Raw genomic sequence first — 16,225 nt, forward strand, 5'->3', positions numbered from 1 at the left:
GTGAAAGTGCAGGGCGCCAAATTCAAAACAACAAAAATCTCATAATTACAGTTCCTCAAGCATACAAGTATTTTACACCATTTTAAAGATACAATTCTCGTTAATCCAGCCACAGTGTCTGATTTCAAAAATGCTTTACAGCGAAAGCACCACAAACGATTGTTAGGTCACCACCAACTCACAGAAAAACACAGCCATTTTTCCAGCCAAAGAGAGGAGTCACAAAAAGCACAGAGGTAAATTAATCACTCAACTTTGATCTTCATCAGATGACACTCATAGGACTTCATGTTACACAATACATGTATGTTTTGTTCGATAAAGTGCATATTTATATCAAATCTCATTTTACATTGGCACGTTACGTTCCGTAGTTCTAAAACATACAGTGATTGTGCAGAGAGCCACATCTATTTACAGAAATACTCATTATAAATGTTGATGAAAATACAACTGTTATACATGGAATTAGATACTTCTCCTTAATGCAACCGCTGTGTCACATTTCAAAATAACTTTACGGGAAAAGCAAACCATGCAATAATCTGAGTACAGCGCTCAGACAACAAAGCCGCCAAAAAGATATCCGCCATATTGGGTGGTCGACATTAGTCAGAAATAGCATTATAAATATTCGCTTACCTTTGATCTTCATCAGAATGCATTCCCAGGAATCGCAGTTCCACAATAAATGTTTGTTTTGTTCGATAATGTCCATTTATGTCCAAATATCTTCTTTTGTTAGGGCGTTTGGTAAACAAATCCAAAGCGCGTTCAGGTCCAGCCGAACATCGGACGTTACAGCCTGTAGAAACTTTTCAAACTAATTATAGAATCAATCTTTAGGAAATTTTTATCATAAATCTTCAATAATGTTCCAACCAGAGAATTCCTGTCTGTAGAAAAGCAATGGAACGAGAGTTAACTCTCTCGTGACCGCGCCTCGGAGCCTGTGGCAATCTGCCAGACACCTGGCTCATTCCTCTCTCATTCGGTCCCACTTCACAGTAGAATCCTCAAACAAAGTTCTAAAGACTGTTGACATCTAGTGGAAGCCTTAGGAAGTGCAACATAACCCATTTCCCACTGTATCTACAATAGGGGCTGAGTTTTAAAAAACTACAATCCTCAGATTTCCCACGTCCTGGTTAGATTTTTCTCAGGTTTTCGCCTGCCATATGAGTTCTGTTATACTCACAGACATCATTCAAACAGTTTTAGAAACTTCAGTGTTTTCTATCCAATACTACTAATAATATGCATATATTAGCATCTGGGACAGAGTAGCAGGCAGTTTACTCTGGGAATCTTATTCATCCAAGCTACTCCATACTGCCCCCCCCCGTCACCAAGAAGTTAAGCTAGAGATTAGTTTTTTTTTTGCATTGAATGCATCTCTAACCACCTCATCTGCCAGTGTCGCACTTCCGCATCTGCGGTGAAAGGTCTCATGGTGTGACAAACACCGCTCTAGCTCTGACACATCTGAAAATCACTCTTGTAACTAAATTGTTTGTAGCGTCCTAAGGGGGAGCCTCTCACAAACACGATGGTGTTCTCCGTTTTGCTCCACCACCCCCACAAGTGTCGTGACTCGTCTGAAGGTAAGCGATACCGGTAAAAAAAAAAAAAAAGTTAAATGTGTGTTAACAAAATGTATATGTATTTACATTTCCCAAGTTTTTTTTGTTTTTTTTAATCCTAGATTGAGTGTCTGTCCTAAATCTAGGAGATATTAAACAAACAAAAAACGTGGGAAATAGAAATATATATATATTTTGTTTACACATATTTAACCCTTTTATTTTGTTTTACCGGTATCTGTTGCCTTCTAGCTTAAACCTAGTTTATGATTTATTTTTTGATTGTCCTTTTTGCTATTTATTAATTGTGTTGAGTTTCTATGGTCCAAAATCAGTATTTTATACAATTGTTTTAGGTATAAAAAATATATATAAAGGGGTCCTAAAATTCAAAAACAAATAGCAAAATGATCCAGTGTGACCATCTTAAAACAATTCCATATGTCAGCTTAGCACACCTTCTCCCCAACGTCATAGACTCTAAAGAAATGATTAAACACCCAGTCCATGCAACTTATTAGTTAAGCACATTTTTACTCCTGAATTTATTTGGGCTTGCCATAAGAGGTTGAATACTTATTGACTCAAGACTTTTCAGCTTTTCAAATTTTTATTAATTTGTAAAAAGAAATAAAAAATTCCACTTTGATGTTATAGGGTATTTTGTGTAGACCAGTGACGACAAATCTCAACTTAATACAACAACGTGGAAAAGTCAAGGGGTGTGAATACTTCGCGAAGCCACTGTAGTATTGAACATACAATTACTGTAATGAAGCAATCAATGCAAAATAATATTTTCAAACATTTGGCCAAAAGCAATTGGCTGGAAAAGACTGTTCTCAAAAGTGCACCTGATGTGAGCAGTTCATGTGACTGAGATTAAAATCTCTGTTAGAAATGTAGAAAGAGGTGAGATCTAAAGATGCAACAATTAAGATGGGTAGTTAATGACTATATGCCTTTTAACTTCTGGAAGAGAATTGAAAACCAGTAGAACAAGAGATACAGTGGGGCAAAAAAGTATTTAGTCAGCCACCAATTGTGCAAGTTCTCCCACTTAAAAAGATGAGGCCTGTAATTTTCATCATAGGTACACTTCAACTATGACAGACAAAATGAGAAAAAAAAATCCAGTAACTCACATTGTAGGAATTTTTATGAATTTATGTGCAAATGATGGTGTAAAATAAGTATTTGGTCACCTACAAACAAGCAAGATTTCTGGCTCTCACAGACCTCCTCTGTCCTCCACTCGTTACCTGTTTGAACTTGTTATCAGTATAAAAGACACCTGTCCACAACCTCAAACAGTCACACTCCAAACTCCACTATGGCCAAGACCAAAGAGCTGTCAAAGGACACCAGAAACAAAATTGTAGACCTGCACCAGGCTGGGAAGACTGAATCTGCAATAGGTAAGCAGCTTGGTTTGAAGAAATCAACTGGAAATTAGGAAATGGAAGACATACAAGACCACTGATAATCTCCCTCGATCTGGGGCTCCATGCAAGATCTCACCCCGTGGGGTCAAAATGATCACAAGAACGGTGAGCAAAAATCCCAGAACCACACGGAGAGACCTAGTGAATGACATGCAGAGAGCTGGGACCAAAGTAACAAAGCCTACCATCAGTAACACACTACGCCGCCAGGGACTCAAATCCTGCAGTGCCAGACGTGTCCCCTTGCTTAAGCCAGTACATGTCCAGGCCCGTCTGAAGTTTGCTAGAGAGGATTTGGATGATCCAGAAGAAGATTGGGAGAATGCCATATGGTCAGATGAAACCAAAATATAACTTTTTGGTAAAAACTCAACTCGTCGTGTTTGGAGGACAAAGAATGCTGAGTTGCATCCAAAGAACACCATACCTACTGTGAAGCATGGGGGTGGAAACATCATGCTTTGGGGCTGTTTTTCTGCAAAGGGACCAGGACGACTGATCCGTGTAAAGGAAAGAATGAATGGGGCCATGTATTGTGAGATTTTGAATGAAAACCTCCTTCCATCAGCAAGGGCATTGAAGCATGACAATGATCCCAAACACACCGCCCGGGCAACGAAGGAGTGGCTTCGTAAGAAGCATTTCAAGGTCCTGGAGTGGCCTAGCCAGTCTCCAGATCTCAACCCCATAGAAAATCTTTGGAGGGAGTTGAAAGTCTGTGTTGCCCAGCAACAGCCCCAAGACATCACTGCTCTAGAGGAGATCTGCATGGAGGAATGGGCCAAAATACCAGCAACAGTGTGTGAAAACTTTTGATGACCTACAGAAAACATTTGACCTATTGAGAAGTATTGAGAAACTTTTGTTATTGACCAAATACTTATTTTCCAACATAATTTGCAAATAAATAAATTTAAAATCCTAAAATGTGTTTTTCTGCCTTTTTTTCCCCTCATTTTGTCTGTTATAGTTGAAGTGTACCTATGATGAAAATTACAGGCCTCTCTCATCTTTTTAAGTGGGAGAACTTGCACAATTGGTGGCTGACTAAATACTTTATTATGTATTAGGAATAAAATAAAAAATAAAATATTTACATAAGTATTCAGACCCCTTACTCAGTACTTTGTTTACGCTACAAGCTTGGCACACCTGTAATTGGGGAGTATCTATCATTCTCTTCAGATCCTCTCAAGCTCTGTCAGGTTGGATGAGGAATGTTGCTCCACAGCTATTTTCACATATCTCCAGAGATCGGGTTCAAGTCTTGGCCCTGGCTGGACCACTCAAGGATATTCAGACACTTCTCCCGAAGTCACTACTGCATTGCCTTGGCTATGTGCTTAGGGTCATTGTCCTGTTGGAAGGGGAACCTTCGCTGCAGTCTCAGGTCTTGCACGCTCCGGAGCATGTTTTCATCAAGGATCGCTCTGTACTCCGTTCATCTTTCCCTCGATCCTGTCTCCCAGTCCCTGCCGCTGAAAAATATCCTGACCGCATGATTCTGCCACCACCATGCTTCACCATAGGGATGGTACCAGTTGTGACGCTTGGCATCCAGGCCAAAGAGTTCAATCTTGGTTTCATCAGACCAGAAAATCTTATTTCTCATGGTCTGAGAGTCCTTCAGGTGCCTTTTGGTGGAGTGCTGCAGAGATGGTTGACCTTCTGGAAGGCTCTCCCATCTCCACAGAGGAACTCTGGAGCTCTGACTATCTATCGGGTTCTTGGTCACCTCCCTGACCAAGGCCCTTCTCCCCCTGGCGGCCAGCTCTAGGAAGAGTGTTGGTGGTTCCAAACTTCTAACATTTAAGAATGATGGAGGCCACTGTGTTCTTGGGGACCTTTTAATGCTGCATAAATGTTTTTGTACCCTTCCCAAGATCTGTGCCTCGACACAATACTGTCTCGGAGCTCTACGGACAATTCCTTCGAACTCATGGCTTGGTTTTTGCTCTGACATGCACTGTCAACTGAGGGACCTTATGTGCCTTTCCAAGGTGTGCCTTTCCAAATCATGTCCAATCAATTGAATTTACCACAGGTGGACTCCAATCAAGTTGTAGAAACTTCAAGGATGATCAATGGAAACAGGATGCACCTGAGCTCAATTTTGAGTCTCATGGCAAAGGGTCTGAATACTGATGTAATTAAATAAGCACATTTTTTTTTTTTTTTTTTTATGTTTAAAATTTTTTTTAAACTTTTTTCGCTTTGTGACTGGGGTATTTTGTGGAAATGAGGGAAAAAAGGTAACAAAATGTAGAAAAAGTCTAGGTCTGAATACTTTCTGACGGCACTGTATATGTACATGCAAACTGCCTCCAACGCATATTGAAAGGTAACTTTACTGATCCTACCGTATCACGCAGTGTGCACTCAAATGGCGAGTTGAGGATGTTTCCAACGGTCTTTTTAACCAAGGGCTACTCCGCTTGTAAAAAAGTGCAGTTGCTTTAATATAAGGAGGGAAGAAAAATGTGTAGCAATAGAAAGCTGTTTTAATAGGCTGGTGGCCAACGTTTTCACTCAAATTGCTTTTAGAATTGTTGTGCTACGACTGGGTTTATGCGATTACATGTTTCACTTCAAGCTGCATCCAGCTGGAGGAGGAGCTTGCACAACAGGTGATTGTTGCTTGTGTGATAAATAAGATGCATTATTTCGTAAATGCACACCGCACAATTTCGTTCCACTAAATTATGCAAATGAGCCTATAGACCAATCGGTCAACTGTGTTTTCGGCAGCTAACCGCTTTTAACGGTTATCATCTCTACACTGGTACAATATGCAGTGCCTTGCAGAAGTATTTGTCAAGGCACCTTTTTCACATTTTATTGTGTTAAAGTGGGATGACAATGTACACAAAATACTCTTTAAAAAAATAATGTTTTAATTCTTACCCCGTTTTCTCCCCAATTTCGTGGTATCCAATTGTTTCAGTAGCTACTATCTTGTCTCATCGCTACAACTCCCGTACGGGCTCGGGAGAGATGAAGGTTGAAAGTCATGTGTCCTCCGATACACAACCCAACCAAGCCGCACTGCTGCTTAACACAGCGCGCATCCAACCCGGAAGCCAGCCGCACCAATGTGTCGGAGGAAACACCATGCACCTGGCAACCTTGGTTAGCGTGCACTGCGCCGGCCCGCCACAGGAGTCGCTGGTGCGCAATGAGACAAGGACATCCCTACCGGCCAACCCCTCCTTAACCCGGGCGACGCTAGGCCAATTGTGCGTCGCCCCACGGACCTCCCGGTCGCGGCCGGTTACGACAGAGCCTGGGCGCGAACCCAGAGTCTGATGGCAGCGCCCTTAACCACTGCGCCACCCGGGAAATACCCACAAAATACTCTTGTCCAAGTGGAATGTTTGTTTCATTTTTTTTTTAATGAATTAAACATTTCAATAACTAAAATAGTTGTTGCATAAGTATTCAGCCCCTTTGTTTAGGCAAAACTAAATTAGTTCAGAAGTCAAATTACCAAATCACACAAGTTACGTGTACTCTGGCAAATAATAGGGTTTGACATGATTTAATGACTAACCCTTACTCTGTCCCCCATACATAAAACACCTGTAAGGTCTCTCAGTCAAGTATTGCATTTCACACACATGTTCATCTACAAGACCAGGGAGCTTTTCAAAAGCCTCATAAAGGGCAGTAATTGGTCACAATAACAAATCTGACATTGAATATCTCCTTAAGCATGGTCTAGTTTATAATGATGCTGAGGATTATGTGTTAAACCACCCAGACACCTCGGATACAGTCATCCTTCTGAACTGTGCTTTAGGACAGGAATGAAACTGCTCAGGGATGTCACCATGGGGGCAATTGGTGATTTTTAAAACGGCTACAAAGTTCAATGGCTGAGATGGGAGAGGATGAATTAACATTATAGTGACTCCACATTAATGACCAAGTGAAAAGATTCCAAAACATGCATCTTGTATTTAACTTTTTAAAAATTTAACTAGGCAAGTCAGTTAAGAACAAATTCTAATTTACAATGACTGCTTTCCGGGGAACAATGGGTTAACTTCTTTGTTCAGGGGCAGAACGACAGATTTTTACCTTGTCAGCTCTGGGATTCGTTGCAGCAACCGTTCGGTTACTGACCCAACGCTCTAACCACTAGGCTACCTGCCGCCCCTACACTCTAACCACTAGGCTACCTGCCGCCCCTACACTCTAACCACTAGGCTACCTGCCGCCCCTACACTCTAACCACTAGGCTACCTGCCGCCCCTACACTCTAACCACTAGGCTACCTGCCGCCCCGTATGGAACAAGGCACTAAAGTAATAATGAAACTAAACATGGCAAAAGAATAAACTTTTTGGCCTAAATGCAAAGCCCTATGTTTGGGTCAAATCCAACACAACACATTACTAAGCAACTGCCTCCTTATTTTCAAGCATGATGGTGGCTGCATCATGGTATCGGTATGCTTGACATCGGTAAATACTGGGGAGTTTTTCAGGAAATAAAGAAAGAATTGGCATAGGGCTAAGCACAGGCAAACTCTTAGAGCATAACCTGCTTCAGTCTGCTTTACACCAAATACTGGGAGAGGAATTCATCTTTCAGCAAGACTCAAATGACTGTCTAGCCATGATCCCCAACATCTTGACAGAGTTTGAAGACCCACAGCTGTAATTGCTGCCCACAGTGTTTCTAACATGTATGAACTCAGGGAGCTGAATACTTATACAATATACTGAGTGAGAGGGAGGGAGTGATAGGGAGAGACAGCAGGGGATCAGTTTGAGCCTGGCAAGACGCATGATCGCTGACCCTGATCATGTAATGAGTAGTTATTTAGAATGCAAGGTCATGTTGTAGATCAGCAGCCTCTTATCTCAAGCGCTTTCTATTTCTCACTGCAGGACCACAAGCCGTGCAACCCCAGAGAGAAGGAGCGTATCCAGAACGCAGGGGGGTCAGTGATGATCCAGAGGGTCAATGGTTCCCTGGCCGTGTCCAGAGCCCTGGGGGACTATGACTACAAGTGTGTGGATGGGAAGGGTCCCACAGAACAACTGGTCAGCCCAGAGCCAGAGGTGTGTGTGTGTTTAAAATGCCTTTATTACTGTGCACAGCTTGTAGTAAACTCGAGGTCTTTCTCCTACTTGAGGTGTGTGTGATCTCTCCAGCTGAGGTGTGTGTTCCTCCCACAGGTGTGTGTGTTGGAGCGTGCTGCGGAGGGGGATGAGTTTGTGGTGCTGGCGTGCGACGGGATCTGGGACGTGATGTCCAACGAGGAGCTGTGCGAGTTCGTCAGGTCCCGGCTACAAGTGTTTGACGACCTGGAAAGAGTCTGCACTGCCGTGGTGGACACCTGTCTGCACAAGGTACATACACACTCTAACTCACCCACACTCTAACTCACCCACACTCTAACTCACCCACACTCTAACTCACCCACACTCTAACTCACCCACACTCTAAGCCCCGGTCTCTGTATGTGTGTTTCTCCAGGGCAGCAGAGATAACATGAGTGTGGTGTTGGTGACTTTACCGGGAGCTCCCAAGGTGTCTGAGGAAGCCCTGAAGAGAGAGGAGGACCTGGACAAATACCTGGAGACACGTGTAGAGGGTGAGAACACGCACATACACCCCCATCCTTTCTAAGAGCTTAGACACACTACAGGGACGAACGGCTAATAGCAGCGAGAAGCTGTTGCCGCGGTGTGTAATAGTGACCACCTGCTGGGTGTCGACGAGCAGAGGCTCTTTCAACGTGGACATGGTGGCCAATATTCTGGTCAGAGGCAACTGTCCGTCTTTTATTCTGTTGCGTTTCCAATCTAACCCTGTGTCTGTCTCTAGATTTGCTGGGTAGCTGTGGAGAGGAGGGGGTTCCTGACCTGGTGTCTGTTCTGAGGAACATCGCCTCTGAGAACATCCCCAACCTTCCACCTGGAGGAGGCCTGGCCTGCAAGTAAATACTACACACACTGAAGACAACTGCTTTATTGTCCATGTCTCCCCCTTCTTTCTTCATGAACGAATGAGAGACTGTCATGATTTATTGATCCAACTTCTCAATAAAGCTTCACACAAGTTCACAAATAAGAATGTCTAATTGTGTGTGTGTGTGTGGGGTCAGGCGCAGTGTGATCGAGGCGGTGTACAGCAGGCTGAACCCACAAAGAGAAGAGGAAGGGGTGAGTAACTCTTCTTTGACCGCTCACCCCTGACCTCCCACTTCCACAATGACCCCACTCCAGCCCAGTCACAACAGCACCACTCTTCTGGCGTGTGAATGGGCTTCGAGGACCGTCAAAATACCAAACATGATCAAAATTGAGTATTTCATCTAGAGTCAAGACCTGGTTTCACATCACATGAATACTGCTCCCTGATGTTCCTTCCTACCGTGTCCCAACCTTTTATCACACAAAAGTCCTGGACGTCTTTTGAACATGAACTATTTTGCCTAGTCTAGTCTGTGTTTGTGTTGTGTTTGGGGTGTTGGGAGTTGTAGTGGGGAACGGGAAGGCATTGTTGTATTCTCCTCTCCCTCACTGGACAAAGACAATGTCACTACGGGTAGCTGGCCACAGGGGTAGGGGTAGTATGGTGTGAGACAGTGTGTGTGCCTGTGTGTGCGTGTTTGACGCTGGTGTGTGTCTGACACTAGCTTGTGTGTGTGTGTGTGGCGTGGTGTTGCCCGGCCAGGCCTGTGTTGGAGGTGGAGGAGAGGAGGAGAGTGAGGAGGGAGGAGGCAGCAGTACGGCGACCAACCTCTTGGAGGCGCTGCGTCAGTTCCGCCTGCACCACCGGGGGCAGTATCGCTCGGTGCTGGAGGAAGCTCTGGCAGTCTACCGTCTGCCTGGGGAGAATACAGCCGACATGGGAGAGGAATCCTCCTCTTTTACCGCTGACGACCTCCCTGACTCCCCCCGGCCCTCACCCCCCTCTCCCCCTCCCTCACCTGTCGTCATCGAGACGCCCTCATCCCCGGAGACAGAGAAAAGCAAAGACACGCCCTCTCCAGACATCGACCAACAACCACCTCCGGCTGCAGACATCGACCAATCAGAACCTCCAGCTGTAGACACTGACCAACCTGAACCTCCGGCGGCAGACCTCGTCCCACTATATCCTCCAGCTGCTGAGCTTCGCCAACCAGATCCTCCCCCCTCCTAATTCACCTCTGATCTCTGTTGTTGACCACCCCCCAAAAAAAAAAATCTAGTCTAGTCCATGCGTGCTCTCACAGCGTCTAGTCCATCCGTGCTCTCACAAACGCCATAATGGGTAGATATAAAGATGAGTGGTCTAAGTCAATGGACCGATCATGTCTGGACCTCTACCTGACAGAGAGAGAAGACCGACTGGACTGTCCATATAAAAACACAAGTTCCCATAAACCACCTATACCTGTTCTCACAGTACCCACACACAACACACTCACTCTCTGTGTGTCTGTGTGTCTCTGTTTGCCTGTCTCTGTCTGCCTGCGTGTCTCTCTGTCCGTCCGAGAGAGAGAGACGGGTCTTAGCAGCCAGCTGAGGGTGTGTGTGTGTTTGGTAGAATTTGTTACGGTGTGTGTCCACTACAGTACTGTAACTACTTCAAAATTCTGGAACAGTATACAAAGTTCTAAAAAGTTCAAAATACCAAAGTAAAAAAGGTGTGTGTGTCATTGTATTTCTAAAGACTGAGTTGTATTTCTCTCTGATGAATGGTGGCACTTACTGTATGCAACAAGACACAATTTTGTGTGTGTGTGTGTGGGCTGAATCTGTTCCATACAGCAATATGTGAATGAATAAAATAATCAATAAAAGTGATTTGAATTAATAATAATACTAAGATCTGTCCATCTGATTTGGTTTGTCTCTTGACTGTCAGATTTGGTCAGTGTCTGACTGTTATGGTATATGATCACTTTTTCCTGTGAACATTCCATTGTGGGTCTGAAATTGCTCTTCGTGTCCTGAATTAGTGCACAGTGATTTCCTGCTACATGGCACCATGGCATTTATAGCATCATCTACAAATGTTTCATTCTTGGCGACAAAAAAGCCTATTACATAGGCTGTAGCCTAGTATAAGAATTGGGACACAGCCGGTCTTTCAGTAGGCCACCAACAGGTGAGTCCAAGATCGGCTCATCCCACAGATTGACCCACATACCAACCCCTCACATTCTCAGCCCCTGGTCCACTTGCACACCTGCTTCTCAACATCAATACGTTAATAACATCAGTTTTATATTGTATGCACTATGGCACCTCATAAACATTTCTCTCTCTCGTTCTCTCTTATCTCAGTGTGATCTGGAGGACCCCTGGTAGTCGTGGTAACTGCGACCCGGTCTCCTCCTGTGATTGGTCTAGCCACCCAGAGGGAGAATTGCCTCCTCCACGTGCCCAGTGGACGACGTGTGTGTGTGTGTGTGTGTGTGTGCGTGTGAGGATGAACACACCCACACACACACTCTGCTTTTCCTTGGGAGGAGTGTGTCTTTGGAGGTGTTGCGGTTGTTGTAAGGACTGATGAAGCGTCTGGATGGTAGACGTTTTTTACCATCCAGGTTTTCTGGTGTTACATTTTTTTGTTGTTGTTGACATTGATCACCTGACTACATGGACATGACCTGGGGTGGATTCATGTGTTTGTGTGTGTGAGAGAGAAAGGAAATTTGGAGGTGGGGATTGGGACCCAGACTGGTTCAATCTGGTACATGTCATGGACTCTGCTGCCTGAAAACCCCAACCGCCCGAACACATACACACACACACCCTAAAACCTGACACACCAAGCCCTGCAAATGTACAGTGGGGAGAACAAGTATTTCATACACTGCCGATTTTGCAGGTTTTCCAACTTACAATGCATGTAGAGGTCTGTAATTTTTATCATAGGTACACTTCAACTGTGAGAGACGGAATCTAAAACAAAAATCCAGAAAGTCACATTGTATGATTTTTAAGTAATTAATTAGCATTTTATTGCATGAAGTAAGTATTTGATACATCAGAAAAGCAGCACTTAATGTTTGGTACAGAAACCTTTGTTTTCAATTACAGAGGTCATACGTTTCCTGTCGTTCTTGACCAGGTTTGCACACACTGCAGCAGGGATTTTGGCCCACTCCTCCATACAGACCTTCTCCAGATCCTTCAGGTTTCGGGGCTGTTGATGGGCAATACGGACTTTCAGCTCCCTCCAAAGATGTTCTATTGGGTTCAGGTCTGGAGACTGGCTAATCCACTCCAGGACCTTGAGATGCTTCTTACGGAGCCACTCCTTAGTTGCCCTGGCTGTGTGTTTCGGGTCGTTGTCATGCTGGAAGACCCATCTTCAATGCTCTTACTGAGGGAAGGAGGTTGTTGGCCAAGATCTCGCGATACATTGCCCCATCCATCCTCCCCTCAATACGGTGCAGTCGCCCTGTCCCCTTTGCAGAAAAGCATCCCCAAAGAATACTCTTTCCACCTCCATGCTTCACGGTTGGGATGGTGTTCTTGGGGTTGTACTCATCCTTCTTCTTCCTCCAACCAGGGCGAGTGGAGTTTAGACCAAAAAGCTCTATTTTTGTCTCATCAGACCACATGACCTTCTCCCATTCCTCCTCTGGATCATCCAGATGGTCATTGGCAAACTTCAGACGGGCCTGGACATGCGCTGGCTTGAGCAGGGGGACCTTGCGTGCGCTGCAGGATTTTAATCCATGACGGCGTAGTGTGTTACTAATGGTTTTCTTTGAGACTGTGGTCCCAGCTCTCTTCAGGTCATTGACCAGGTCTTGCTGTGTAGTTCTGGGCTGATCCCCCACCTTCCTCATGATCATTGATGCCCCACGAGGTGAGATCTTGCATGGAGCCCCAGACCGAGGGTGATTGACCGTCATCTTGAACTTCTTCCATTTTCTAATAATTGCGCCAACAGCGGTTGCCTTCTCACCAAGCTGCTTGCCTATTGTCCTGTAGCCCATCCCAGCCTTGTGCAGGTCTACAATTTGTATCCCTGATGTCCTTACACAGCTCTCTGGTCTTGGCCATTGTGGAGAGGTTGGAGTCTGTTTGATTGAGTGTGTGGACAGGTGTCTTTTATACAGGTAACGTGTTCAAACAGGTGCAGTTAATACAGGTAATGAGTGGAGAACAGGAGGGCTTCTTAAAGAACAACTAACAGGTCTGTGAGAGCTGGAATTCTTACTGGTTGGTAGGTGATCAAATACTTGTGTCATGCAATAAAATGCAAATGACATACAATGTGATTTTCTGGATTTTTGTTTTAGATCCCGTCTCTCACAGTTGAAGTGTACCTATGATAAATTACAGACCTCTACATGCATTGTAAGTAGGAGAACCTGCAAAATCGGCAGGTTATCAAATATTTGTGCTTCCCACTGTATCTCTCTCTCTCTCTCACACAGAGGGTGGGGGGTCCACGTGCTACATGTTGCGGTTATACACCACCCCCCCATCCCTCACAACCCTCTGCTCCACGCAACAGCTACTGAACAGGTATTGGTTAAAACTGATCCCACCTGGCCCCCTATGTGCCACACCACAGCTACAGGGTGGGTATTGGTTCAAACTGATCCCACCTGACCGCCTCTGATTGGTTCCTCCTGATGGATGGAGACTTCTGATCATGTTTATTTTTATGTTTGCTGTAGGATAAACAAAGGAGAAGAGCGGTAAAAAGGAGAGGAGTGCTGAATCCCAAACCAGTCCCTTCCACTCGCTCCAATGCCCTCGATTTGTGCATTCATGTGAGCCCGCCATATGCATGTGTCCCAAAGCCGAGGGAGTGGAAATATTGAGGGGTTTAGGTCTAATTTAGTCTCTCCGATAGACACTTCAACCTGGCTTCACAGCAAAGTAATATTCCAACACGCACCACAAAGTGCAATTTCATAAATAACATTGAAAAGTCTTGCCTAATGATAAGGCACGTGCATTTATTTTGTGAAGCAGTGAAATACATCCCAAATTAAATGTTCAACTGTTAGTGTGGTTTAAATCTCGTTAAACAATGGGGAACTTCTCAATTTGACTTGCATGTCCATTTTTACATGTCCATTTTATTGAACTTGAAATGAATCGTTAAAGTCATGACTTTGTCCCGAAGTTGGTTGGGGTTATTGATTTGACACGCTGGAAACCAGCATCAGTCTTGTCAGGAAGTGTGACAATGGAGTGATTTCCGAGAGTTGGTAGAGGCGAGGGACTGGTTTGGGACTCCAGAGGACTACAGCGGTTTCTGTTCTCTCTGGTAGGGGTGGGCTCACAATGGTGGACTCTGGGCGTGGTGGGGTTCCGTGTGATTATGTCTGTGTCACAGGCTGGACTGGGGGAGGGAGGGATCAGGGGTTAGGGTAGAGTTTCTCAAACTGTGGCATGTGGGGACCCCAAGGGGAGCACATTTGAGTTTTTTGCACTAACACTACACAGCTGATTCAAGCACTCAAAGCTTGATGATGATGTTCATTATTTAAATCAGCGGTGTGGTGCTAGGGCAAAAAAACTAAACGTGGACCGAGTTTGGGAAACACTGGGGTTAGGGTGTCTTGGTTGGACCTGCTGCATCAAAAACAGACCGCTCCTGAACCTCACCTACTCCCCTCCGCTCTTCTGATCAAAGAGGATCAATAGTTAACCTGATCACTTTGATCAAAAACGGACATCTCCTGGACCCCACCGTCTCACCTTATTCCCCTCCGCTCTGCCCACCTGAGTAAAGCAGGCTCAATAGTTAACCTTGGCCCGGTTTCCCAAGAACGTTAGATACGTTGTCGTTAAATATGTGAGCAGTTTCCCAAAACCATCGTTATTAACGTTGCACTTGAAGATGCTCGTAATCTAACGTCTGCATCAGATCACCTCAGAACAGCCGAGTTAGATGCTTTTTTTGCCCTTCCACGTCACTTTATACACAAGATCTCCGCTAAACATAATCACATGGTTTATCAGTCTCTGTGACCACCTATAACTTCAGAACAAAGTTGACTACAAATGTCTTTGCCATTGAAACAGTGGGAGGCGACATAAAAAGATGCTTCAAATGTACTGTACTGTAGGATACTGTCTGTAATTTGTATCAATATATTTCATCACGTGTAGCCTAACAAATCAGTGATATGGTGCATTTGTTATTGGGTAAACGTTAAAAAAATAAGCCGACTCGATATTTGCAACTGTAGGTGGTAATGTGTCTCTAGAAGCTGATCCGTAGTCAGTTTTGTGAAAGAAATATAATGTAAAGGAAAGATTTGAGTGGATAAAAGCTGATCTGAGAGCAGCACTCCCGTTCGATCCTATCAGTAGCAACACATATGCTCCAACGATGCATTTAGCGACCGTTCTCTACGAGTGGTGTTTTTGGAAACTCATGTTATATCTTCGGCGGTTGTAGGAAAGTTGCATCGTTAAAACAGTTGTAAGCCTAAGGTCCATCGCTATCGTGAAACCGGGCCCAGATCACATTGAGCAACATTCACGCGTAGCTGTTGATTTTACGGAGTATTACCAAGCTAAAGTTGAATTCAAATCAGTCTCTGTAAACTAGGAAATGTGGAGTTGTTTAAGAATATTTAGGAGCTTTAGCTAAATCTTTGGTCCTGCTTTGTGACATCAACCCCTGGTTGGCCGCCAGACGCCCTACTCCACAATGTGATGTCGTCATAGACTGCAGGGCAACTTCCTGGTTACGGAAAACACCAACACAATTCAAATTTGCCAAAACTGACACTTGACTCTTCCCAATGTGATCAGTCTTCTTGGCAGATAAAAATGTTGCTGTTGTCTGTAAAGCAGAGCGCTGCCCCATTTTGTGTATGATGTCATATGGTGGAGTGTACCTTTTTTTTAAACCCAGGTAGAGTCCTAGTGTTAATCCTGTGTACCTGGTTCAGACTACATCGGTAATGTTTGTATTTGCTGTTGTTTGATTGCACTCACATTTGATTACAGAAAGTGTCTATATATGAAATAAAATACCTGCCAAGGACCAGTGGTCAGTGTCTCTGGATTGTGTGTACACGTTTCTGCGTCTGCCTTAGCGTATGAAAGTGGGCACCCTGTTTGCTTATTTCACGCACAAATCCATTCCATTTAAATCCACGTGGGACAGCGGATGAGTACACTTCAGGGAGAATCCAGCTGCTGCCCTTCTTCCCCCCTATACCCTTGGCTAAACCCCCTCTCTCGGGCCTCTCATCACTTC

The 16,225-nt window shown here is 44.5% G+C and overlaps 1 protein-coding gene across 5 annotated transcripts in view; it reads left to right on the plus strand.

Moving 5' to 3' along the window:
• LOC115144075 (protein phosphatase 1B-like) overlaps window positions 1-16,009 on the plus strand; it is a 30,854-nt gene extending 14,845 nt beyond the window's left edge. For 4 of the 5 annotated variants that reach the window (XM_029684769.2, XM_029684770.2, XM_065002446.1 and 1 more), the window contains exons 3-8: window positions 7,924-8,097; window positions 8,215-8,388; window positions 8,516-8,633; window positions 8,867-8,978; window positions 9,147-9,204; window positions 9,719-10,852. In XM_029684769.2, the coding sequence (XP_029540629.2) occupies window positions 7,924-8,097; window positions 8,215-8,388; window positions 8,516-8,633; window positions 8,867-8,978; window positions 9,147-9,204; window positions 9,719-10,189 (1,107 nt within the window). In that variant the 3' untranslated portion in view covers window positions 10,190-10,852. Of the gene's footprint in view, window positions 1-7,923; window positions 8,098-8,214; window positions 8,389-8,515; window positions 8,634-8,866; window positions 8,979-9,146; window positions 9,205-9,718; window positions 10,853-11,319 lie in introns of those variants that run through there. The other variant, XM_029684771.2, reaches the window with a different exon arrangement.
• The last annotated feature ends 216 nt before the right edge of the window (window positions 16,010-16,225 follow it).

This window comes from Oncorhynchus nerka, linkage group LG16, assembly GCF_034236695.1.
Source record: "Oncorhynchus nerka isolate Pitt River linkage group LG16, Oner_Uvic_2.0, whole genome shotgun sequence".
Classification (NCBI taxonomy): Eukaryota; Metazoa; Chordata; class Actinopteri; order Salmoniformes; family Salmonidae; genus Oncorhynchus; species Oncorhynchus nerka.